The sequence below is a fragment of the Spermophilus citellus genome (genome assembly GCF_964194105.1).
Source record: "Spermophilus citellus genome assembly, chromosome: 6".
Taxonomy (NCBI): domain Eukaryota; kingdom Metazoa; phylum Chordata; class Mammalia; order Rodentia; family Sciuridae; genus Spermophilus; species Spermophilus citellus.
Genome location: NC_138187.1, coordinates 116,515,880 through 116,543,753, shown reverse-complemented (window position 1 = coordinate 116,543,753; position 27,874 = coordinate 116,515,880). Strand labels below are relative to the sequence as shown.

General features: G+C 40.8%; 1 protein-coding gene across 2 annotated transcripts; it reads left to right on the top strand.

Annotated features, from left to right (window-relative positions):
• Positions 1 to 600: 600 nt before the first annotated feature.
• MTARC1 (mitochondrial amidoxime reducing component 1) lies at positions 601 to 25,801 on the top strand. Of its 2 annotated transcripts, XM_081299141.1 has the most exons (7): positions 601 to 1,290; positions 5,982 to 6,155; positions 11,707 to 11,869; positions 12,739 to 12,879; positions 16,087 to 16,148; positions 16,249 to 16,320; positions 24,286 to 25,801. In XM_081299141.1, exons 1-7 carry the CDS (start codon positions 1,022 to 1,024, stop codon positions 24,410 to 24,412), a joined length of 1,008 nt encoding a protein of 335 aa, XP_081155267.1. In that variant the 5' UTR covers positions 601 to 1,021; the 3' UTR covers positions 24,413 to 25,801. The 2 variants fall into 2 exon arrangements, with proteins under 2 accessions (XP_081155267.1, XP_081155268.1); XM_081299142.1 differs by lacking the exon at positions 16,249 to 16,320.
• The last annotated feature ends 2,073 nt before the right edge of the window (positions 25,802 to 27,874 follow it).

Below are 27,874 nucleotides of genomic sequence, written 5' to 3'. Positions count from 1 at the left end.
ATGCTGGGGATGGAACTTATGACATCATTCATGCATGCTACACAAGTGCTCTACCACTGAGCTATACACCCAATAATTTGAATAGTCTTCCTTAAAATTTTAATAAGTGTGGGAATAATTTCTTTTTTTCTGTAACACAACTCAGCCTCCTAAATCACTCTGATAATGGTGGCTTTGTTGGTTATCTCATTAAGTCCCAAGTTTTCAACTCTGAATATTTGAACAAAATTGACACAGGTGCATCAAAATAGGTCGGAAATAACAATCAAGAGCTTATATATCACATATCCTTGCATACCTTTTATATAATTATTATAATCCCTCTAGAAGGATTGTAATCATTCACCTATTTTTATTTTCAAAAGACTAGACCTATAAAAACGTAATAATTATTTCAAAATTGCCATAAGTGGTTCCTTGTTGCTCAATTTAAGTTTGTGTAGATATTCCACATAAGGAAGGATTTCTTCTTCATTTTCTTTCACCAAAATGGTTAAAATAATGACCTCGTTTGTAAGTGGCAAGTGACTGAGGTCACAGTCCTCAGGGTGGAAAAAGCCTGTCCTAGTACCAACCTTCTCAGCCAGAGCCCCAGGCTTGCAGGGTCCCAGCGAAGGCCCTTCCAGTTCTGAGGCTTCGCTGCCTGATTTCTAATTCAAAATCACGCAGTTTTTTTTTTTTTTTTTTTTTGGTTCAAGCAAACAACGCCACAAATAACGTTAATAAACGAGGCACTGGCAGGAACATGGAGAGGGGCGTATTACCTGGAAGCCACAGGCCGCGGGAAATGGGGAAGGCAGGGCAAAAACTGGAAGCTGAGCTACCACCTCCCACACCAGCTCCCAGAAGAAGGATGCGGAGCTCTGATTGGCCGGTTAGAGGTCAGGAGCTGCACGACCTTTGGGCTCCGGGCCTGGGACCGCACGTTCCCAGTAGCCTGGGGTTTCCGCCGCGCCCAGGCCCCACCGCTGCCTAGTGTCCATCCACGCAGGCTTTCCCGCCGCCCCGGGCATCTCGGGCCATGGGTACCGCGGGTTCCTCGGCGCTGGCCCGCCTCGGCCTCCCGGCGCAGCCTCGACCTTGGCTCAGCGTCGCTGTCCTAGGTCTGGCCATGGTGGCCCTGGGGGCTGTCGCCTGGCGCCGAGCGCGGCCCAGGAAGCGCCGGCCGCTGCAGCAGGTGGGCACCGTGGCGCAGCTGTGGATCTACCCGATCAAGTCCTGCAAAGGGATGTCGGTGAGCGAGGCGGAATGCACAGCCATGGGGCTGCGGTGCGGTCACCTGCGGGACAGGTAAGCAGAGCCCTGGCGCGGCTGACGCGGGTTGGGACACTGAGCGCTGCTGGGAAGGTCCGCAGAGGCCGCTGATAGGTCCTTCTTCCCTTACAAAGAAACTGGGAGAGGAGTGAGACAAGGAAAAAGAGGGAGAATGAATGAATGAATGAATGAATAATCTCACCCACAACAGCAGACCCTGAGGGTTTGGGACCTTGAGCCTCTGCGTTTTCCGGATTTCCTGCTTTTTGTGCTCCTTTATGAGCAAATTTTTAAATCTCCATCTAGCATCTTCAAAGGATTAGTTCAGGTCTCTTAATTAGTAACTACCTTCAAATTTGAGGGGGGGGGGGACTTGTAGCTGTAAAGTCCAGTCCTCCAAGATCCCAGCAAGGCCAAGCACATAATTATGGCAGCAATTGAATACCTGCTGGCAGCCTAAAAAATGCTGTTGCATCTTATTTTTCCTGATTTTCTCAAACTTTTTTTTTTTTTTTTTTTTTTTTTTTTTTTTTTTGTAGATAAAGAAACTAAAATTCGTAGTTACACAGCAGCCAAAGCAGGACTCCTTCCTGTTTTCATTAGCACATTGGGGCTTTGTTAACAGTGGCTTTATTAATGCCCTCTCTGCATGATGATAGCTGGAGTTCAAAGAAGGTTTCAAAACTTCTGAGCCAACAGCTTTGTCCTCTTTTGGGTCTGGCCTCAAGCCCACTCTGGGCCTTATTGGAAGGCTGCACTTCAGACTTCTTCCCAGATCAGCCTCAAAACTTCAGCAAGTAACACAGGACTGACATGGGCTGTAACCTATGCCCCTTTGATTCAGGAAGAAGGCCCAGAATCCTAAATGTTCCATGATTTGTACAGTGGACTCTGAAAAATGGTAGAATTTATTTATTTATTTTTTGAAATAGATTTTTTAAAAAATTTAATTTGTTTTAATTAGTTATATATGACAGTAGAATGTATTCATGCACTTTGACCTATCATAAATATATGTACCACATAAATGGGGTATAGTTTCTCATTTTGCTGATTGTACATGCTGTAGAATCACATAGGTCATGCGTCAAATATGTACATAAGGTAATAATGTTTGTTTCATTCTATTATCCTTTCTATCAACATATCCTCTCCCCTCCCTTCACTTCCCTCTACCTAATCTAAAGTAACTCTATTCTTCCCTAGCACCCCCACCTCATTGTGAATTAGCATCTACATATCAGAGAAAACATTTGGCTTTTGTGTTTTGGAGATTGCCTTATTTCGATTAGCATGATATTTTCCAATTCTGTCCATTTCATTCTTCTTTAAAGCCGAGAAATAGTACATCAAATATATGTACCACATTTTTTTTATCCATTCATCTATTGAAGGACACCTAGGTTGGTTCCACAGTTTAGCTATTGTGAATTGAGCTGTTATAAACACTGACATGGCCCTGTAGCTGTAGTATGCTGATTTTAAGTCTGTTGTGTATAAACTGAAGAGTGGGCTAACTCCGTCAAATGGTAGTTCCATTCCGAGTTTTCTGAGGAATCTCTATAATGCTTTTCATAGTGGTTGCACCAATTTGCACTCCAACCAGCAATGTATGAGTGTACCTTTTTCCCCCATATTCTTGCCAACATTTATTGTTGCCTATATAAAACGGCATGGTATTGGCACTGAAACAGACACATAGACCAAAGGTACAGAATAGAAGACATAGAAACAAACCCACACAAATACATTCACTGGAGAAAAGATAGCCTATTCAACAAATGGTGCTGGAAAAAATGGAAAGACACGTGTAAAAATGTAATTAAACTTCTATCCTTCACCCTGCACTAAACTCAACTCAAAGTGGATCAAAACTTAGGCACCCTGCACTTACTAGAAGAAAAAGTAGGCCCAAATCTTCACCCCATCGGCCTAGGGTCTGACTTCCTTAACAAGACCCCTAAAGTGCAAGAAGTAAAATCAAGAATCAATAAAAGGGGTGAATTTAAACTAAAAACCTTCTTTTCAGCAAAAGAAACAATGAATATCATGAAGATAGAGCCTACAGAATGGGAAAAAAATCTTTACCACATGCACCTCAGATAAAGCATTAATCTCTAGGATCTATAAAGAACTCAAAAAAGTTAACACCCAAAAACCAAATAACCCAATCAATAAACGGGCTAGGGAACTGAACAGACACTTCACAGAAGAAGAGATACATGTATTTAAAAAATACAATCAATTAATTAAAAAAAACAAATATATGAAAAAAATGTTTAACATCTCTAGCAGTTAGAGAACTGCAAATCAAAATTACTCTAAGATTTCATCTTACTCCAGTCAGAATGGCAATCATCAAGAATACAGGCAATAATTAATTTGTTTTTGTAGACCCCAGAGTCAAAGGGCATTGTAATTTTACTACCATATCAATTCAGAAAACATTTAAGCTCATAGTATAATAGAAGATAATAAGAGCTGGCATTTATACCAGACCCTATGATAAATTCTTTATGTTTGCTATCATATACTCCTAGAAAGTGAGATCAAGAAAAACCAACAAAAGCCTATAGTCCTGACTCAGTGGGGGTTGTGACAAGCGTAAGGGAACACACAGGAAGGAGCTGTTGGAGGTGCTCCCCAAGGACTTCACAGAGTAAGGAATGTCTTAAGCTGAAAATTGGAAAATGATTAGGAACTTTCCATGCAAGTAAGTTAGGAGAGGAATACTTTACAGGGAGGAAATAAAAAAAAAAAATTCTTGGCTTAAGAGGACATGCTGGGGTAAGACTGGCATACTGTGAGGTATTTGTCCAAAGGAACTGAAAATAGAGACTAGAACATGACAAATATTCTCTAGAACATTGAATGTTGAATGTCCATGGTAGCATTATTCACAATAGCTTAAAGGTAGAAGCAACCCAAGTGTCTGTTGATGGATGGATAGATAAATGAAATGTGGCTTATACATCCAGTAGAATATCAATAAGCCATGACAAGGAGTGTTCTGTTGCATGCCATAACATGGATAGATATTAAAAACATAATGCTAATTCAGATAAGCATGACATGAAAGCACAAATGTTGCATGATTCCAGTTATATGAAATATCTAGAATAGTCATAGAGGCAGAAAGGGGATTAAGGATTACTGGAAAATGAGGGAGGGCAAGCATGGAGAGCTATTGCATTAGTGGGTACAGAATTTCTGTTTGGGATGATGAAAAAGTTTTGGAAAGAGCTGTAATGGTTGCACAACATTGTAAATGTACTTAATGCCACTAAATTATGCACTTCAAAATGATTAGGATGGTCAAAATGGTTAGAATCACATTAAAATTTTTTTCCCATTGATGGAGACTGGAGTTATTAATACCTTATAACATTGGAATACTGCTGTGATGGACATCCATGAGCAAGTGTCTGTGTGATGCCTTGTTTTCAATTCTTTTGGGTCTGTACATAGGAGTATGATGGTTATTTATGCCATATGTGTTTCACTGCCATTAAAAGCATATTTTAAAAATGCCATTGTCTGTAAATGCATGGGGAGGTAAGAACAGCAGGAAAGCAGTTGGATTATAAGGACTTGCATGCTTTACTTGACAGTTAGAATTTTATCCTGAAAGTAGGAACCATGGAGGGATTTTGGATGAGAGGATACCAGACTTGTACTTTAGAATGATTAAACTGTTGTTACTACCAGGAAGGATTACTAGAGAGAATACTCGTGTGTTATCCCAAGGATTTGAGACAGGGCAGGGTTCAGACTATGTAGGATGAAGGGCTGATTAAAAAGCAGTTAGGGAAAGGGCTTATGCTGACCATATTTCCTGGTGTAGTCAAATAATTCAACCATGATAGTCTGCTGGAGGTGATACAAGAAATATTTTCAATGATCTAAAATATTTGCTATTTTTCCTCATGTCTGAGGACCCCCAAAGCACAAGCTCACTTCTGTAATTGTAATCACTTGATCAGTGCATGCTGAAATGACCAAAATACCAATAGGTTTTGCTTCTTTAGTAGTGAACCTACACAAATGTGTTGTTCTTTTTTTGGAAATGGTACTCTGTATTTCTCCATTTATCTTTTTTCCAGGAAGTATTTAAAAACCAGGAGTACTGAGCCAGGAAAAATATTGTCCAGATTGACAATAAACTTTTTAGCAAATTGCAGAATTCACAGCACTGAATATTGAAATTAAGTTAAAAAAAAAGATTGGGGGTGGAATTGGCAAGGCAAATTGCAAGTGCTCAGCTGAACTCTATGCGCTGTGAACAATATTAGGAACAGTCTTTCTGTTGCTGAGAGCCCATTTCCTACTAGGGGCCAGCACAGTACTTTCTTGTTCCCTTCCAATCTTCTAGAGAAATAGATTCCCATCATCTCCTTGGGGCATGTTTAATGAAAGTGATCAGCAACTGAGATGACAATTGAGATGAAAATACAATTAGCATCTTTGATTTTTGTGCCATCAAGGAGCTCAAAATGTTCTCCACACTGTACTGGGTGCTTGAGTAATTATTTATCCCTTCAAAATTAGCTGATAGGCTCACTCTTGCTTGCTGCTGAGTTGGTTACAGGCAGATAGACACATGCAAATTCACACATCCCAGGTTTACAGGGAGGAAATCAACAATGACTGTGTATAATTGCAGCTCTTGTAGAGACTGGCTTCCTGTCATGGTGATCCACACATATCCTGTGTTTTGAAAATGTCAGGTTTTGGCTTGTGATCAGTGAAGATGGGAACATGGTTACTGCTCGACAGGAACCTAGCTTGGTCCTGATTTCCCTGACCTGTGACCGTGAGACCCTGACTCTGAGTGCAGCCTGCATGAAGGATCTGCTGCTGCCCATCAAAATACCCACCACAAATGCTGTGCGCAAGTGCAGGTAAGGACAGGGCAGGTCTTAGCCCTTGCCTTAATAAATAAATATTCATGCTATTTTGGGAAAATGTAAACTAGAGAGGGAATCCTCTTTTCTTTAATTTTTAAACATTTTTAAAAATAATTTTAATGTTTAAAATAACATTTTTTAAAATAATTTTTAATTATTAAAAAATGTCATTAATAATTAACCATTGATTGCTGATGTAATATATGCAGGGCTAAGTCCTCAGCACCATGTAAATCTAACAGAAGAAGCATGGAGACAGAATCAGAAGCTTGTGTTGGGTTGAGACATGTGAAAGTTCCCTGAAGGAAACAGTGGGAGCAAACATGTATAAATGTGTCTCCAAGAGAAGAATAAAAGATGGACAGGAATGGGGTGGTGGCAGGTGGAGAGAGGGTCCTGGAAAAAGTGAGGTTGAGATATAGCTATGTATTGTCTTAAGACTCTCCTTATGTGGTTTGGAAAATCTGGATATATCATAAAACTGAGTTCAGAAAGAAGTTGCAAATGACCATGAAAATACACTATCATATTAGAACTATGATGTTTAGTTCTAATGAAAGGGAGTTCTAAAATAGAAAGGAACAGCTGCAACCAGAAGAGTGATCTGGCATTAACTTCCCAGTAGTCAGTGTGGACATTCAGTCCAGGAGCATGCTCTGTAGAGATGTTCTGTTCTCAACATCAAAGAGCTGGAGGGAAGCAATCATCCTGCGAAAATTGGATTTGTCTCTAAGAGATCATATCTCGAGTTTTTTATCCCATTATGGGAAAATTAAGTTAACTTCAATTATACTCCTGTTATAGTTTCTGCATTTCAAATTCAAATGTAATGTGAATGTTAAATATAGACCCTAGTCTATCAGAAAATGTAATACTACATCAAAAAACAGAGCTGAAAAATGTCTTAAGGACTCTGAAAAGTTCATAAAATGCAATACTGATATAGCTCCTATAATATCTTAGTCTTAAACATAGCAATATGGAAAAATGCCAAAAAAAAGAAGAGAACAAAAACTGTGTGAGATAACCATGATTAATATTTTAGCATATTTTCTTTATGGTCCCCTTGGCTACTACTTTTAAAATCATATTTACATAATATTATAAAGCCAGTCTTGAATTCTGCTTATATACTTAAGTTGACATAGTGAGTATTTTTTCATGTCATTAAAAAATCTTCGAAAAATACCATTTTTCATATTGGCATACTATTTTATTCTGTGGGTGTTCACTAATGCATTTTAACATGTCCCCATGTATAAACATTTGAATTATTTACCACTTTTTTTTCAGGTATAAAGAAGAATGTGAGGAATACCTTGACATAAGACTTGGTTCATATCTTTTATTATTTACTTAGGGAAAAACTACTAGCAATAGTTTTGTTTGGAATAAGAGTATGGATCCTACAGATTTTTGATACATGTTGCTGTTGGTTTGCAGAAAGGTTTTACTAACTTTTTAAAGCATTAATTTATGAGCATATCTAATTGCATTTTTGTTTTTGGTATTGGGGATTGAACCCAGGGGTGCTCAACCACTGAGCCACATCCCCAGCCCTTTTTATTGTATTTTATTTAGAGACAGTGTCTTGCTAAGTTACAGAGGGCCTTGCTAAGTTGCTGAGGCTGTCTTTGAACTTGGGGTCTTCCTTTTATATGAATACACGACCAGTGTAACTCCACATCATGTACAACCACAAAAATGAGAAATTATACTCCATGTATGTATGATATGTCATGTATAACTAAAAAGAACAAATAACTTTTTTTTTAAAAAAGTCACAATGTTTCTAAACATATTAATTAGAATGCAATTAGAGGCTTGGCACGGTGGTGCACACCTATAATCTCGGTGGCTCGAGATTTTAGGAACATTTGGAACTTTTCTCTCTCTCTCTTTTTTAATTGATTGGATTATCCGAGAGAGCATGTGAATGGGAACACTGGATCTAATAGCACAATTGTGGCTGCTTACAACTGAGGAGAAATGTGATAAGCAGGAAGAAAACAAATTTTCCCCAAGTTTTGAGTGATTATGAACCAGAACTCAGGACCTATACATAGAAATTGCCATGTAAATAAGCATGGAGTCATGAGGTGAGGTGTTTACAAAATGACCCAAAATAGATGCCAATGCTCTAACTCAGTAAAAATATAACAATTGCCTGAGGAGTCTAAGCAGCTGTTTTAATCAGCTTTTGCATCTGCTGTAACCAAAATACCCCACAAGAACAACTTAGAAGAGGAAAAGTTCATTTGGGACTCATGGTTTCAGCCTATAGATGGTTGACTCCCTTGCTCTGGGCCCAAGGTAAAGCAGTACATCACAGGGAAAGGTCCAGTGGAGGAAAGCTGCTTGTCTCTTGTTGGTGGGGTCAGGAAGCAGAAAGGGAGTGGGGAAGGGGCCAGAGGGAAGATGAGCCCATCCAGAGCATGTCCCCAGTGACCACCTTCTCTAGCTACGCCACATGTGTCTACAGTTACCACTTAGTCATTCAAACTAGAATGGACCCATTAGATTACAACCCTCACAATCCAATCATTTTACCTCAGAACATTCCTGCATAAACACAGGATGCCTCACAACCAAACCATAACTGCATCTTCTGCTCCCTGCTCCTCTACCCACCCATAAATCTCATAAATGCAACAGAGGAGAGCCCTGGGCTTGGCTTCTGAAGGGCAGGACCAAGAGGGAGCCTAGGTGATGGTGGTGGGGAGGTCTGGTAAGGTTTGACTTGGGGGAAGGAGGCTGACTTTTTTTTCACAGACACCAATAAAGAGGCATCCAACAAGGAAGTGACCTTCAAGGCTGGCTGTATATACAGATTTGGGTAGAACTGCTATTATTCAAGATGCTTCCAAAATTCACATATTGAACATTAAACCACATACATATGCACATACTCAATAGTGAAAATCTTTACCCTCTTACTGTGAATTCAATTTATGGAAAAATTAGAAAAGTCATTCAGAACTGAGTCCTATGAATAAGAAGGTCATCAACCCAGGTAGGATTATTGCTGAATTTAAACAATGAAGTAGACTTAAAAGAAGTAGTAAGTAGATATGATTAATTTTAGGTTGGAATGACTATGCTACTTCCGAAGGTGATTACTTTAAAAAGGTAATGACCATTTGGATAAATGAGTTTTGGTATGTTTCTTTTATTCATTATATTTATTCTTTACCTTGATCCAGAAAAGAGTCAGGCAGACACTCCTGGTCTTTGCTGATAAAACAGTCTCATTCTTCATAGGGCCTGAGTGTGTACTCATCCCTCTGACTCTCAGGAGGTCAGTTAAGGACAGGTGTAATAGGAGTGTGTGAAAAGGCATCAAGTCACATGGAATGGCAGTACCTATCTGTAAAATGAATATCATACTTCCATTAAAAAGTCTTAAAAAATTCATGCAAACTCTAAATGCAACTGATCTCACTGTTTGTTGTAGTGATCCAAGGCACTGTAAGTAATCATTCCCCACTTTATATACAGAGCAATTATATAAAATTATATAAAAACATAGGATACTGTACTCAATTTGTTTTACAATATAGAAATTTATTTGTATGTTATTATTAGAGAATAGATGCTTTTGTTTGGTTAAATATTTACTTCATGAAATAAATACATAACTTAAAATGACTGAGAGGGAGTGCTAGAATAAATGTTACTATCTACTGAACATTTTCCAAACCTAAGAATTGTTTTGGGACTTCTTTTAGATTGTCCTTAATCTTCACAACTAAGTTTTTTTTCAATCCCCATTTTATAGGTGAAGAAATTGAGTCTCGGGATAAGTAAATGTCACCAAGATCCTGGAGCAAGTCATTTGTGGAAAGAGGATAATTAGATCCCAAACTTTAAGCATTTGCAGAATATGATCATGATTTAGGCCAGACAACAAAATATCTATACCTTTATTTCCTTAATAGTTCTCTTTATATTGATTCATCTTTTAACGACTATTGTTCATCTGGGCAGGAGGATTGCAATTTCAAGGTCAAGACTTAGCAAGACCCTATCTCAAAATAAAAAAATAAAAATAAAAGAGACTGGAGATGTGATTCAGTGGTAGAGTACCCCTGGATTCAATCTCCAGTTCCCCAGAAACAAAAGAAAAACCAAAAAAACCTTAGACACATTTATTTCAAAAGGAAGCAAATAGCTACCTATATAATTTTTGAGATATAGAAGCAATTTTTTGGTATGAGGGATTGAACTCAGGGGTGCTTACCCACTGAGCTACATCCCCAGCTCTTTTTATATTTTATTTAAGGACGGGGTCTTGCTAAGTTGCTTAGTGTCTCACTAAGTTGCTGAGGCTGTATTTGAACTTGAAATTCTGCTGCCTTGGCCTCCCGAGCCACTGGGATTACAGGCATGTGCCACTGCACCTGGCTGGAAGCAAAGATTAAGTTACTACAGCTAATATGGAACAAGCAAATATTACTAAATTCTATCTAGAAACCATTGCTTATAGAAGTCTCTGGACCTGCAGTTTGTTCTTTCTTCATTAAATGAGATGATTATCAAGTGTTACTAAAAGTTACAGACATCACTAAGCTGAAGAGAATTGCTTTCTCTCTGTGCAGTTCACCATTAACTTAAGGATCTTCCCATGTGGCACCTATGGTTATCTTGAACTCCTACAACGGTTATTAATGGTGCCTCACTTTGGGGTGCCTATACTATAGCATTTATTTCCTCTGGCAGCTGAGAAATTCATACCTCCTCACAGTCCTGCACACAGCTATGTATTAGGAAGGAAATACTTCAAATCCTTCAAAGTTATTGCTGACAACAAATCCAAGTTGATTTTTAATGTTATCAATAATTTTTATATTGTATAGACCATTTTCATATATGTTAATACATCTAGTTTTATTATCATGTACTGGCCAAGTATAGTCATGAATGTCAATAAATATTTTTGGTTGCTCTTCAGCTGGGTAAACCAGATTTTACAGCAATTATAAATTTACTTTAGACTGATACACTAGTTTTCTTCTGGGGAACTCAGTATACTTAGTATACTTTTTTTTTTTTTTTTGGTAGTACTGGGGATTAAACCCAGGGATGTTCTACCACTGAGTCACATCCCCAGCCATGTTTACTTATTTATTTATTTATTGAGACAGGGTCTTGCTAAATTGCTTAAGCTGGCCTCAAATTTGCAATCCCCTTGCCTCAGCTTCCTGAGTCACTGGGATTACAGTGTATACGCTGCACCCAGCTGGGTACATTTTAAATACTACCACATTTCATCTTCCTTGCATTGCATCCAGGTAGGGAAATACAAGTATACATCAGTCAGTTTTACAATCAGGAAAAGCAAGGTTTACAATGTGCTTTCTTTTTCATTTAGGCTTATACAATGGTGAGGCAGGGCTGGGCTAAAAAGAGGTTCTCTGACAATGAAGAACCATAGCAATACAGCAGCTGGGATATTGCAGCTCTTCTGATATATCTTGGACATAGTGTCTCAGGGTGCTCAAATCTTCAAATCTATGCCTGCCCTTTTGCCCTGTCATCTGTGCAGAGTGCATGGCCTGGAGATCCAGGGTAGGGACTGTGGGGATGCCGCAGCTCAATGGATAACCAGCTTCCTGAAGACACAGTCCTATCGCCTGGTGCACTTCGAGCCCCGCATGCAACCAAGAAATTCTCACCAAATCGAGGACCCTTTCCGACCCACAGACCAGGTGAAAGGCAAAGCTTGCTCTGTGGGTAGAGAGCAGCTGCTCAGCCTTTGAGACACCAGTGGCATCTCTGATGGACTAAGCACTGTCATTTTACCAGGCAGACTCTAGGCCGCTCAGATCCCAAGCAAAAGGCAGAAAGGTAGCCCTTCCCGTGAGAACAGTATTCTGTTTCTTGTTTTGGAGGACTCTTGCATTTTGCCCATGAGCATCTAGTTTCCTGTTTGTGTAAGCATCTGATGCCAGTACTGGTTCAAAATATTCTCCATCAGTATCTTTTTCATTCATTCTGTAACTTCTCAGAGTCCAAAATTTTAAAGTTTGTTTGCAACCGTATGTCATGTTACAGTCATGCAAGTCGGTGTGGGTATAGGGATTTGCAGACTTCAAATGATTAGACAGATCCTCAAGGGAATAAGGCTGTAGGGATTCATTATGAAAGTAGGGTTGGTAGCATCACATACTATTCTCAACATTAAAAAAAAAAATTTAACATTAATTTGCAGGTTGCATGAAACACAGGTATCTATGCAATCAGTGAACATTTTGTCAAACGTAACGAGGCCATCAAACCTTATGGCCTACCTTAATAAACACTGGAATATTGGAGACTTGGAAGGTGAAGTGATGTCCCTAATGGCAGTTCTAGGATTCCTTGCTTTCTTCAGGCCACCGAGCAATTCTGCAAGGCTAGTTGAGATTTTGCATTGATGTGACTTTTCTATGAAAAGAAAAACACTTGGAAAGATTGTGCATTAGTGTGATTGTGTGTGTGTACGTGTGTAGGGATAGGGGTTTCCGGGCACTAGACACTAGTAACTTCTGAGATGCTTCTGTGACACACATTATAAGGATGCCCGTTTCCTTTTCAGGTTGCCTACTCAGATGCCAGCCCTTTCTTGGTCCTCTCTGAGGCATCTTTGGAGGATCTCAACTCCAGGCTGGAGAAGAAAGTTAAAGCATCTAACTTCAGGCCCAATATTGTAATTTCAGGATGTGGTGTCTATGCAGAGGTAATGCTTTGCCTTGTCTCTTTTCTTGGATTTAACTTTTTTTTTTCAAGATATGAGAGTCTTTGGCATTGTATTAGATTATTCCAAATGGTGCATTATTTGTTGACTATACAATAATTCAGTGTTTAGATTTATTGAGCACCTAATAAGAGCAGAGTCTTATGGAAGCTATGAGTGTGGGTGAGGCAGATGCACTGTTTGCAAGGAGGGAATTCAAGGTCTGAGGCCTTTGAGAATTATCACTCCCTTGGGGGTGATGGGAATTTATAACATGGCTGCTAGATGGGGAGCTGGAGGATTGTTGCCCTAAAACCCTTCCAGTGCCACCTCTAGTTGGCCTGTAGGTGTCTTCATTAGGTAAGAAAAACACCATCACCCTGCAGGACCAACCCTCAGCTCCTTGGCAGTGTTGGGCTCTGTTGACTTAGCAGGTGGCTTATGTGTTCCCAGATCCCCAACACCCACCCATGCTCTTCTTCTTGACCTTGCAATTTCTGTCAAGGGTGCCACATTCTTTCTTTGACTCAGATTTGGAGCTTAAGCGTTTCCCTTGGAGGCTCCCTCTGCACTGTTGCTCCCAGCCCCTATTGCCACAGCCAGGCCTCCCATAGCACCAGTATGAGCTCTTCCCCTCTATAGTTTGTGACAAATCATCACAAAAGCCTTCATTGCTTAAGAGCCTTCAGTGGCTCCCCATTTCTCAAAAGGTCCAAACTTCCCATTGTTCTTTGATAATTTCACCACAATTTGCTTTCCTGACTTTATTTACAATAAAAAGCTCCAAAATGCACACTGTATCTAGAACCTAATATGTATTCTCCTGACTTCTGGCCACCTAGACTCTTGCCCCAGTCCCCTTTAAAACTCCTGACCTCCTAGCCCAGTGAAGCTACCTCCCCTGTGAAAATCTCACCAGTGGTCAGGCCCAGGCCATGCTCTGCTGTGTTTCCACCTCTCCCATACTGGGACTTTTCCTGTTTGAACTGATCACTTCCAGTAGTGTGACCTGTTTTACTTTCATGGGCTATAGTGTGAGTTCAACAGACTAGTTTTCTTCTTTTCCTTACATTGGGTAAGTAGATAATTTGCTTACAGTGGAATTTTTACCTTATTTTTCTGGTGTCTCAATCCCTGATGTTTTTTTATTTCATGTAGAGGGTGCCCTGGAAATATTTCTCTAATTTATAATTATCTCTAATGGCACGCCTCATCTCTCTCCTTAAAAAAAAAAAAAAAAAAAAAAAAAAAAAAAAAAAAAAAAAAAAGCGTTTTTATGGCCACAGTGCCCCCTGGTGGATAAATAATCACAGGCTGTGGCTGCTGGTAGCCTGGGTGCCATTTCCAGTCTGTTCAAAGCATACAGTTAAGAAACCCATTTTATGATTTAAAGCAAAGAAAAACAAAAGCCTACAATACACATATCATGAATAATACACACTATCAGAAATAAAATTCCAGGGAGTCTGTTTTATATCTTTGTCCCCAGCCCTCAGGAGGCGAACACTTCTCTCCAAAGGTAAGAAGGTCAGGACTATAATCCCATGCCCTTGAGCTCCTCAGTGTTCTTCTTTCTGCTACTGCTCTCGCTGGCTGGAGTCCCCTTACCTTTCCTCCCTCTAGAACTCAGATCAAGCACCTTTCTAGCACGTACAAAGCCCTGGGTTCAATCCCCAGCATTGAAAAAACAAACAAAATAAAATAGTAACAAACAAACAAAAACACATGGTCTAAATTTAATCATGAGGAAATATCAGACAATCTATAAAATAAATGGCATATACATTTCAAATCCTGCCTTTAAGCCAGAAAATTTAGACCTTTCCTACTTTAGGCACAAAAGACTAGGAATGTACATATGACTGATCTAGGGAGATCCAGTTCTTCAGGACAAAGGCCAACTCTTTTTTATGGGGGATTCTTTGAGTCCCTCTCCCAGGAGACACCAGTGCCCATCAGGATGCACTAGCGAGGCCTGTGGTGCCATGCCTACCTACTGCTCCCTTGTCTGCAGAGTCACTGACCCTACCTGCCAGGAGGCCACATCTCTATTATAAGATGTTTGGCCAGAGCCTTGAGTGCTCTAGAGTTTGGAGGTACTTTCCGAAAGGCAAAGTGGACAAATAAAAAGAAGTGCTACTCAAAGCAGAAATATCCTGGCTCTGAGGAACTAGAGCTAACTTCTACTGAGTCAGCTGAGAAAAGTGAATTTCCAGTATGACAATGTCAAGAGACTGAATGGAGTAACTGTCTCTCTGGGGTGAGTTGAGAGGAGAGGAGGATCCCTTGTAATCACACCCTTTCCCTGTGCATTCCCTATTTTCTCCAGAGTCACCATCAGCCTCCCCAGGCAACTCTAGGGGTAGATCTGATGGGTTCAAAAAAATAAAATAAAACTCAGATCCCATTTCACCTAGTTCATAAAACTTTTCCCTCACCAGATCAGCCTGGAGTGTATTACTCTAAACTCCCAGAATGATTGTTGCCTGCACAGTGAAATCAACACACAGCATTCTGCCTTATCATGCTTTTTCTTGAGTTTCCTGGAAATTTAAAAAAGAGTACTTATTGATCTTTAACTTTTCATCTATGTATGCCCTGTCTCCTTGATGGATTTGAAGATCTCAGTCCATTGACTTGATTTGTCTTGAAAACTGGACTTCAATTGCCCAGCTCACAGGCCAGTGTCTGAGAAGCTGCCTCAGCTGGCAGGAGTAGCTGGAGCACTTTGTGAATGTGCCCGTGGAGATCAATGAGAAATAAGGTCCTGCCTTTCATATCTTCCTATCTACTCAGGAGAAATACAGGGTACATATATGCTGTGACTTCAGGGGCTTAATTCACATAGCCTTAAGCATGCATAAAGGATTTGGTATGACTCAGAGTAATGGGTAGTTCCCCCTCAACAGATCTCCATCCCCCAACCCCCAAGAGTCAAGTGAGATTGGTCAGAGAGGTCTGAAGGAGGTGAGTTTCCATGTCAGTTTTATAAGTGAGTTGAGAGAAACATTTCTTCTCAGGTGAATGAACTGACATCAAAGACAGAGGGAGAAGGAACATAAAACTGCGTGGGTAGCAGTTATCTTATCTCAGGACTGAGATAAGTCAGCCATTTTTTTATATAAGTGTTGTTATTAGGGGTCAACACCGGGAAGTCTCCACGCAGTCTGTCTGGGTGAGGGCTTATAGAAATTGTGCTTTTTCTCCTAGGATTCTTGGAATGAACTTCTTATTGGGGATGTGGAACTGAAAAGGGTGATGGCTTGTTCCAGGTAAGGCTCTTTCCTGTCCTGTGGGGATAGGGAGGGATTGCTTTAGGTGAAGGTCTGTTTTGCTTTGTCCCTGTATGATTCTGTGTGTGTCTGTGTCCAGGTGCATGCTAACCACAGTGGACCCGGACACTGGCATCATGAGCAGGAAGGAGCCGCTGGAAACGCTAAAGAGGTAGAACTAGGCAGATGGGGTTTCACCCGTGGATTTGGGTGCCTGGGGCGGAAGTGATATTTATTGCTAAATATTTACAAGAGGAATCAGTGAGAACACCACACCTTGAAGCTACAGGGTCCTGATGGCTTGGCACATGGGAAGCTGATGCTTTGGTTACAGGATGGGTGCTGGTAGGAATCATCTTTTTTTTTTTTTTTTTTTTTGTTTAGAAATTCATGATTCAAATGAATATTTTGGTAATCTTTATTATGGACCAATTATTAGATAACATCAGTTTGTTAGGTGTCATAAAGGCATAGTACTTATGTAAGAAATGTTAATATATTTGTTTGTTTATTTGTTTGTGGTGCTGGGGTTGGAACCCAGGGCCTTGTGCATGCTAGGCAAGTGCTCTACCACTAAGCAACACCTCCAACCCAAATGTTAATACAATTTAGAAAAGTCTGTGGAAGTGTATATGAAGTAGTATACGAAGTGAAATAGAGTGATGTCTGGGATCTGCTCTACTTTATTTTAGCAAAAAAAAAAAAAAAAAAGATATATGAAGATATGAAAAAACCTCAAAATTTTGGTAAATAAAATTTGGGTGAATTATGTGGGGGTTCATTGCATTATCCTTTCTACTTTAATGTTTATTTTAGTATTTCATAAGAAAAAATTTTTAAGTGAAAGACACAATTAAAGACAATAATTTTAAATTGTATACAAAAACCAAGATAACATTAATTTTGCAAAGCTGATTATAAAATTGCATATGTAGCATTTACTTCTTTGTCTTTGCCTATTTGATTTTACTTTTCAAAAATATTACAATGTATGTGAATAGATACAAGGTGGAAAGGAGGTAAAACCAACATGGCAGTGGGGGTGTTCTTTTAGTAATAGAATTATGGAAAAATTAGTTTTCTATGTAGTCTTTAAATCTACTTTTGCAAAAACAACAACAACAATAACAGTTTAGGATCCACACACTTCCATTCTGTTATCTGCCAACTCTGGGAACCAGGAAATTGCTGAAACTCTGAAAGTGAACTAATTATGCTCATTTTTATTGGTCCCTTCCATGTTATATGTAGTCATGAGCAGGGTGTCAGGTCTCATCTCTACAGCCCCAACACTCTTGACTTTGGGCGAAGTGACCCCAGGTGTCACCTGTGGATGGGAGGCTGGGGGAAGGCAGGGACTGCTTTGGGTGAAGGCCTGGAAGACTTGAGGGAGGCATACCATTGACATAAGCCATTGTGTGTGAGATCCATCATGAGAGAGGACATGAAGGAGAGCTTATGCTTGGCATTTGTAGAGTAGACTCATTACCTGGAATGAGTCCTGGGATGAGTCTGTTGCCTTCCCTTCCTTCCATCTTATACCAAACTCTTGGCCCCTTGTGGGCCAGTGATTTAGTTCTCTTGGTCAGTACCCATTGCTCTCTGCCATTCTACTGTCCAGAAGCTACTGTCTCATCCATCCCTGAGCAAGCTGACGCTCTGTGCTGGAATGTTGTTGTCCCAGCTTGAGTATTGCCCCTAAGTATAAGGCGCTGGGCCTGCCTTCTCTGGTCAGCACCTGTGTCTATGAGATGTGTTCAGTGTGAGGGCCAGGCTAAAGCAAGGTAGAGAGATGGTAGGCAAAGGCCTAAGCTACCTAGCACAAAGAGGAAGGTCAAACAAAGTAGATTTAGGGAAGTTAAGGAGTATAAGGAGAAAGGGGGTTTGTGGGACTAGAGGAAGTCTTGGGTGAATAACACAGATTTTTTTAAAATTTTATTTTTAGTTTTTTTTTTTTTTTTTTTTGCAGTGCTAGGGATGAAACCAGGGTCTTACACATGTCGTACAAGCACTTTATAACTGATCTATATCTTTGGCATCCAAATGTCTGCTTTTAATTGCATACATACATAGCATTTACTTCTTTGTTTTTGCTTATTTGATTTTACTTTTCAAAAATATATCAATATACGTGAGTAGATACAAGGTGGACAGGGTGTAAAACCAATATGGCAGTGAGGGTGTTCTTTTAGTGATAGAATTATGTATATAGAGCCTGCAAAAAGATCAGGAGGTGTATGGGCCTTGAGTTTTCAGGAACATTCAAAGAGGAGCATATAGATCACCCTAAGGCAAATACCATCATGTTGAGAGATGTTATATATTTTTCTACACTTAAGCAACATTAATTAACTTTTACATAGAAAGTTAATACTATGGAACATTTAAGATTGATACATTTCACTCCATGTACATTTTGCCAACAAAACAAGACAGTAAATAAATGAATTATTTAGAAGTTAAGTGTATTGATTTTTGCAACATATTTGGAAATGCAAAAAAAAAAAATCCAGTGGATTGATGGGTAAACATGTGACAGAGGAAATATAATAAAATGTGAAGTGTAAAATCCACACAGTTAGTAAATGGTGTTCATTGTAAATATCAACTTGTTTGCCTGATTGAGAATTCTTCTGATACAGTAGTCCACCCTTATCTGCAGTTTTGTTTCTATGGTTTTAGTTACTTGTGGTCAGCTGTGGGCATGAAAATATTAAATGGAAAATTCCAGAAATAAGGAATTCATAAGTTTTAAGTAACTCTTGTTATGGTATATTGTTTCAATTGTTCTATTATTATTGTTACTCTTTTATTTTGTGCCTAATTTGTAAATTAACTTTATCTTAGATATGTATGTACGAGAAAAAACAGTGCATGTGGGATTCAGTACTATGCACATTTACAGAAATCCACTGGGGGTCTTGGAATGTATCTCCAGAGGATAATGAGGGGACAATTATAAAACATTTGTGGGAGGAGGAGCAGGATTTTGGAAAGCCATGATGATGGACTATAGCTATTCTTAGAAATGTGCTCACTCAGTGTCAGAACAGACCAGAATTGAGTCTTCCTATTCCCTGGGCCACAGAAGAGCTCCAGGGAGAAAAAAGACAGGGTAGGGCAATGGAAATAGCCCTGGCAGGGGAGCGAGGACAGCAGGCTATGGTTGTCATCAGCATGTCCCCTTCAGCCAGGCCCTGGCCGTTCTTTATAAAATAAGGGAGACGGAGTGGAACTGGATGATTCTGTGTGTGAATCAGCCAAGTGACATGGGGAATTGGTTGTCAGCCTGTTTTATACATCTTGTTCTCTCTCCCTCCCTAACGTGTTGCTTGGCATCAGACATCCTTTCCCTTTGGATTTAGAGAGTTTATGTGTTTGCAGAAATGGTCTTCTCAAAGCACTCCATGTATTTGGGCTGCATCTCTGAATCTTTAGTGCCCCTCCCTCTATAGGGAGGCTGTGTTTATAGAAGGAGAATAATTGACCCTAAACACAGAGTGAAAGCAGGAAGACGGAGGTCACGAGGAGCCCATACACCCCCTGATCTTTTGCAGGCTCTATATACAGTCCAGCAATCCGGCCCTAATTGCTTCTAATACCCCAGGAGACAGTGCAGCCAGTCGAGGTGTCTTCTCCTATCTCTTACTGAGATTTAAATTGCCATGGCTGTAGTAATTTATGTTCTTCTCAGGACAGGTGGTCATAAATTGGGAAGAAAAAGGCCCTGCCATGTTGCATAAATCTTGGGAAGGGAAGCACACACAGTGGTGTCCACAGCAGCCTCTCGGCCACACTGCTGTTGGCCTCGGTCTCTGCGTGTTGCTGCTGCACAGGGATGGGTGCTGCGTGCTGCTAGATTACCAACGCTCAGCAGAGAGAGCTATCTGTCTCTTGCCTGGCCTGACCTACTGATGTTCATCCCCACAGTCAGCCCAGCCAGACAAGCAGGGCAAGAGAATGAAATATACTTTGCATTGCTGAATGAACATAGGTTAGAAGCACAGGGAAGCTTGTCTGCTCACAGGAAAATATGGAATTTATGCTTTTCTTTCTTAAGGGAGAGTGATATACACACTGATTCCCAGGACTTAGGGAGTAGCTAGAGCCTGTCATTGTTGCTTCTACAACATCTTGCTCCTAGTAGAAAAAATACAGCACATTTACTGCAAAAGTGCTCAAAAAAGTTTTGCTGCATGCATGAATCTGCTGACAGTAGTGACATGTGCCACTTGCCAATTGTGTTGGGCTGTGCTGTGCTGAGCTAAAGGCAGAACGTGATACTTCCAGGTCCCCCTGTCACCTGCTAATTTGTGATATTGACAAATTGATTAGGTTCTTGAGGGTTCAGTTGGTTTATTTGCAACAACTGGACTTATATTTATTCTGGTAACTGAAATAATGCAATGAATATAATTTTAAAATAGATAATAAAATACCATGAAAAATTATTATGCATACTAGGATCACTGATAGTCTTAATTTGTAAAATTGATACCTGCTGAAAGAAAAAAAAAAAAAAAAACCACAGAAGACACTTCTCTCCATCTTGGAGGCTGCTTTAAATGAAACTTAACCTAATCCTGTTCCACCGCCAGCCTCTGGGTGGCAGCGTTGATGCAGCACCGCTCCAAGGGCCTTTATAACACTGCTTCATTCCGAACTGGTCATAGTTAGGTCGTGAGTCCTCAGAAGTGGCCTGTGCCCAGAGTGACTTGTGGCCTCCTGATCTCCAGGAAAGGTACTAAGCAATGACTAGAGACCCTGCCTGTGGCTGTAGTCTGGTCATTGACTAGTAATGAGGAAACCAGGCGTATGAACAATGAGCAGCTCTCACTGGTGCACAGCACTTTACAGGTAACAAGGTGTTTCCATTCACACTACTCCCTGTGAATATGAAGACTCTTTTTTTTTCAGTGCTGGAGCTGGAACCCAACACCTCATACATGCTAGGCAAGAGCTCCACCACTGAGCTATATATCTAGCCTTGAAGATATCTGTTTAAATAACATGTCTTAGGCTTTCTGCTTATTAGTGTAATTTTATGTTTTACATTTACTGAAAGATAAAGCATATATGTGTGTGTGTGTGTGTATGTGTGTTTCTTTATTTATTTTTAAATAAAAGTCATAGAAGATCCATGTATGAGACAGGACCTTTTTCAAGTCTGTTGAACAATGCTTCCACTGCAGTACCTCATCATCCACACAAGGGGTCGCTAGTGACCTCAGTTAGTCTCCCCACATCCAGGGGCAGCCTCAGCAGCAGCTGCTGATAATGGTACAGGAGGAGATGAGAGTCAACAACGCAGCAGCCCAGCAGCCATGCCTGCCACTGAGGTGTGGCGAAGTCCTGACAGGCTGCACCAGCCAAGAACCAGCTTTCCATTCCTGTAGCTCTTCCTGTTTCTATTCCCACATAGAAGAATGGACTGCCACCTGTCAACTAGATGAACAGAGCTTCACTTTTACACCCCTGCCCTTCATCCCACCCTTCACAGTTTAAGGGGACTGGGTTTGGAGCATCAGTGGCTATTTTTGGGTTTCCACTCCTCAGTTTCCTGAAGAGAGAGAGAGTGAGTGTGCGCCTGTGTGGTTGATGGGGAGGGGCAGGTGAACCGCACGAGTGGATAAACCTTTGGTAGATGAGCAACCTATTAGACCCCTTAGTTCTTCTCAGGCCTGTGGGAGTACTCAGGAGGAATATGGTGACCAGGGATTATATCTGGGTGGCAAGAGTCCTCACTGTGGTGTCAGTCAGACCTGAGCTGTGGCCCCAGCCTGACACTTAGATCTGGGGTCTTGGGCAAGTCAGTTACTTCTCTGAGACACATTTATAAAACAGGGACACAAATTTCTACATAGACAAAGAGAAAGCAAAGAGATAATATGTGTGGAGTGTTTCACACATACATGTAAAGAATGTGTGGCTCACAGAACGCTGATAATCAGAGCCCAGGATCACAGACTACAGAGATTGGAAATAAGAATTTCCAAGCCATAAAAGTGACTGCTCAGCCCTGATTCTAAAGATGCCACTCTCAGACAGGCACAGATCCCAAAATGTCCCTGCGGTTGTCTGCTGACCAAAGAGAGGCAGGCCAGGAGAGATGCCTAGAGTTTCCAGGTCTTAGGCCATGGCAGGTTATGGGGTGAGGGAATACTCTTGGCAAGGCAAGGCAGCTTGGACCAGCAACTCTCTGTAATAATTCATTTATTTATTTATTCATTCATTCATTTGTACAGCCAACAATTTTCTGAGTGGTTACAATGTACCAGGCACTGGGCCAGGACTCCAAAACAGACATGGTGCCCACTGGCATGTTGTTTACAGCCTGGGGGAGGAGCTGAGGAGCTCCAGAGGAGCTTCTAGTTTTAACTCTGGGTTCTCACTAGCCATTTCTGCTTGGGGGTGGGGATGGGGAGAAAGAAAGAAAGAAAAGAAAATACTCCAAATTATTGTAGTAGATTCTTTTTTAAAGCAAGGCAGAATAAAGTTTATGGTTGCAATAATAATGTTTTAAATATAAAAATGATGTAAATAAGAAAGTGAAGGAAATCTTTCTCCTGGTAGAGAGATGTGGGAAAGCCTGGATGTATTTTTTTCCACACATCTGCTCATGTGCATTCTGCCTGGGCTGCTTGAGTTTTTTGCCTGACAAAGATGTTTATAGTCTCTTTAATAGAGATGATCACCAATACACTTATCATTTCAACAAATAATTGTGGGTGACCTACGAAGCCCAGCATTGGGTATGAGCAGGATCAGGGAGTGGGAACATAATTCTTGCTCCCCAGAGACTCTGTAGAAGAGACAGACTGGTGCCCTGACATTTGAGCCTTGGACTCAAGAGGGCTCAAGGGGCGGAGAAATCAGGAGGGTGAAATTATTCTTGTCTTGGGGTTTTGTGGGATTCCTGCCTATGAGATGTGGCATTTAAGTTGGGCCTGGAGGAAAAGGTACTATTCTAATTCGTGGAGAAGTGAAGGAGGGAAATCCCATAGGAATCACTGAGGGACACTGAGTCGTAAAACACAAAGCAAAGTCAAAGTGCACTGAGGAATCTGCTAGCAGATTGCTACTAGATGCAGATAAGGAGCAGTGGGCAGTGGGTTTGAAAAAACTCCCTGGTGCCAGGTAGAGGGTCTTGCATACCAGGCTAAAGAGTTGGAATGTTATTCTTTGGGCACAGGGAAGTCGTTGAAAGTTTTGGAGCCAAGGAGTGATAAGACCAGAGTAAAATTAAGACAGTTATATAGTGTAGTGCTAACTATAGATTAAAGCTGGGGGATGAAAAAGAGAGGTTGGGGGCTGGGGATGTGGCTCAAGCGGTAGCACGCTCGCCTGGCATGCATGCGGCCTGGGTTCGATCCTCAGCACCACATACAAAAACAAAAGATGTTGTGTCTACCGAAAATTTAAAAATAAATATTAAAAAAAAGAAAGAAAAAGATAGGTTGGTGAAGAAGTTATTGCCCCTATGGCTTGGGAGTCTAAAGCAGGAGGTTCGCAAGTTCAAAGCCAGCCTCAGCAACTTAGTGAGGCCCTAAGCAACTTAGTGAGACCCTAACTCAAAATAAAAATTAAAAAAAAAAAAGGCTGGGGATGTGGCTCAGAGATTAAGTCCTGCTTTGTTCAATCCCTGGCATCAAAAAAAAAAAAAGTTTTCTCTTCTAGTGTAATCTGAGTTTGCTGGAAGCAAGATCGGATGTTGTGGATGCTGTGTAGGAAGAACCTCAGGACTAGGCAGTCATAGAAAGGAGGAGAAAGAATGCCTCCAGGGCTCCAAGTTCAAGGAACTGTCAGGATCATGGTTCAAGTTATAGACATAGAGTCGGGAGGAAAGAAGCCAAGGGAAATGAAAGATGATACCGTATGTTTAGGCATATGGAGTATTTAATCTCTTAATGCAGAGAAGAGCTGTGGGGAGACTGCTCCTGCAATTGTGCACTGGGCTGGCTGCCCACTGCCCAACACCAGGAGACGCTGTTCTGTTAGACCTGATGAGAATGATGCTCTTTCCCCCAAGCAACGTGGCCGGTCTGTGTGGGCTGAATACTTCAGTCCAGAAGTACATGCTGCTTGGGCACATGGTTCTGTTTGGCTGTGACTCATCATGATTCTTCTTTTATTTCAGTTACCGCCAGTGTGACCCTTCGGAACAAAAGCTGTATGGAAAATCACCCCTCTTTGGACAGTATTTTGCTCTGGACCATCCAGGGACAGTCAAAGTGGGAGATCCTGTATACCTGCTGGGAGAGTAATGGGAATCATGTGTTTTGGAATATCTGATGTCTTTAAAAGAAACGGCCTGAAAAACGACAACTCTTGACTTACATCGTGCTTCAGAAATGACACCTCAGCAGCATTTTCTCTGATCTGTGATTTCTAAGTTTTTCTTTCTTTCTTTTTTATTCCTTTTTTTTTTTAATTTTTACTTCCTTAGGTCTTAATGCTTACAGGACCCAGTGCACAAAGCAAAGAAATATGGTCTTGTTGATTTAGTAGGATTCAGTAAGTCACTTAAATGATGGGATTCCGAAAACTCCCTGTTTAACCTTGATTATTGAATAGTTCCTTCTTCTTCTTCTCTACTCACCTACAAGAGTGCTAACCTCCATCATCTCACCTTCAGCCTTTAGGAAAAGAGAAGAGAAAGAGGAAGAGTGGGTGAGCCAGAAGAATGTTCTGGAATGTTTTGTTCACCCCATATATGGGGCATGCAGTAGAAATTGAATAGTTCCTCAAATAAGGCCTGAAATGTAACTTCACTTTTCTTCTTGAGCCCTTCTCGAGCCTTTTCTTCTCAGGCTAGGTTTTGAAGGATGTAAAGAGCCCTACTGCAGTAAGCACACAGGACACTGGTTTTCCATAGATCTTCTTGGATATGGTACTACTGCTTCTAAGACAGTGTCTATGATGATTTGATGAATCCTTCAACACGCGCAGTGACTTTGGCTGCAGGATAGCAAAAATGTCAGGGTAGAAAACTAATTCACTAGAGCCACCAAACTGTGGTCTAAATCAGGTGAAAAGCAAGATGAACAAAAAAAAATTGTTTTGCCATTAAAACAACACATTAAATTCATCCCGTTAATGATTCAAAATCTTTCCCAACATAAACAAGTGAATAGTGTCACCAGAAAGAAGGACATCTGGCTTCATGCTATCTAAGATGTGGTTTGACCTTGACCAGGGAAGTAATGATGCCCTTCTTAATGTAATCGAAAAAATAAACGACCCCAAAACGAGATGGTATCACATAGTGGTGTTCAACGAGAGCTTGGGCGATGTTGGAAAGATGGTGAATTTCATTTAGTTTTCTATTTAGAAATATTTCTTTGTAAAGGAATTAAGGTAGATTCCAAGTACCCCTTAGTTCTCTGCTGTAGGAATTTGACTTCCTACTCAGAAGCATGCTAGAGGGTTCTGGAGATCTCTTGGATCTCAAATCCTAACTGGATTCTCCTCCTCAAATCCAGGGTGAGAAAGTTCTGAAGTCAGTGAAGAGAAAGAAAAATGATTGTGTGTTTTGAAATAAATCACTGAAAACCTTCAAATGGAGAAAAAGAAAACATATTTATGTCTTCTGTTTAAAATCCAATTTTTCTACTGATGGAATTATATAATTCTAAGATCTGATGGAGAATATCTGTCATTGTCATTGAGTCCTTTGATTGTATTAGGGAGTTGACTAAATCGTGAGAAATGTTCCATAAATTGTAAATGAATGGAAGCTACTTTGACTGGATTCAGTCAGATCTTGTTAACTTCCTGGCTCAAAGTCAGACTTTGAAAGCTGACTGACATGAACCAGCAAAGCCAATGATTCTGATACTTGGCCAGAGCTGGGTCTCCTACAGAATGGACTTGCTCAAAATCTGCATCCAAGGTTGAACATCCATCTTGGAAGGGCTGTTGAGTAAACATGCTTTTTACTAAAAGCTATGCATTTTTTCACTTTGGTTTTATAAACAAGGTCAGTAATCACTGCAGTCTAGCTGAACTCTTAGGTAAAGTTCCTAGTGTGTATTTTCTGATGGGCAAATTGTTGCAATTTGTTTTCTGCACACTTTGGCTTGAAGTAGAGAATTAAAACAATTTTCCACATAACCTGTATCATTACCTTCCCCAATAAATCCTTTTTATGCTGAAACTACAGGTGGGCTGAGACAAAGAGAAGGGGACTTGGCATCTCATGGCAGAATGTACACAGGATTTAGGAAGCTATATGGATACTGGCTCTCTGAGAGTAGCTGATAGTGAGGGACCAATCAGAAACCTAAGCTTGGTTTGGTGATATTTCTAGGTATTTATAAGCTTGGTCAGCTGAATGCCGTAGACCTGAATTTCTACCACCTTGGAAGGATCAACATCCACATCTCCATGCCTAACTACTTTAGGCAGAGTCCTAACTACTTTAGGCAGGTCAGGGCCTTGGGTGAGTAGCTGGCATTGGAGGACAACCCTCAAAAGGAAGGTGGTACCCAGACTCTCTCTTCTCACTTAGTGAGAGTCTCCTTGGAGTCCCCAGAGAAGAGGAAAATGCATGTTTGAAGAGAGAGGTTCCAGTGACCTCCAGGATCTCAGAGCAGTTGCCAAGCTTTCTGTCAGTGAGATTTAAAAGCCATTTACTTGTGTTTATTTTATATTTAATGAGTTGGTTAATGCCAAAGGCAAAACTGATGTCCCATTTATTTTGGATACTGAACATTTGCACAAAATTCCACTTAAAATATAGGATCAGGAATGTAGGCCATCACAAACCCTGAGAAAGAGCTTACAATAGCAGGTGATGGACATTTGAGGTCAGGTCAAAATATCCACCCTCGATGGATGGACATTGCATCCTGTGAGGCAACTTTATGGGGCAATCACTGCAGAGAGTCACAACCCCCCCCCCAAGCTGGAGATCTTGAAAAGAACATGTGGGAAAGACGCGGGGTGGGCTGCCTTAGAGGCTCACTTTCATGCCATTCCTTAGAAAAAGTTAGAAACTTGCAACCAGGAGATCAAAGTAGTTTGTGTGTGTGTGTGTGTGTGTGTGTGTGCGCGCGCTGGGGACTGAATTCAGAGCCTCACACATGCTAGGCAAGTGCTCTACCACTGAGCTGCACCTCTAGCCCCCTAGTAGCAACTTAGGCACAGGATAGAGAAAAAAAAAACAAACAAACAAGGTGTGCCTGATGGAAATCAGGCAGAGAAACACCGTTTCCCTCCTCTCCTACTGATAACTGGGCAGAGTGAGAAGATGAGCTTGTGGGAAGGCTGCCAATTTGGTGAAAGTCTGTGTGGGTGGTCAGGTGAGCTAGACTAGCCAAATGTGACTTTAGGAAACCATCTGTGAGGCTGCCATCAACAGGGATGGCAGGCTGCTGCTTCAGGCAGGTGTCCCCAGAATTTCAAGAATGTGACAAACTAATCCATGATGGCAGAAAATACAGAGTTACAGAGATGCTCTTCAACTTACGAGAGGGTTACAACCAGATAAGACCACACTGTAAGTTGAAAATACTGTAAGTAAAAAATGCATTTAATACAACTAACCTACTGAACATCCTAGCTCAGCCACACAGAGCACTGTGACATTGGTTGTCATGGCGGACTGGGAGTTGTGGGCGGAGGCAGGATCAGACCACATGTTGCCAGCCCAGGATAAGATCAAAATTCAACAGTGTCTACTGAATGCCCATCATTTTGTCATCATCATCAAGTCAAAAAAATCA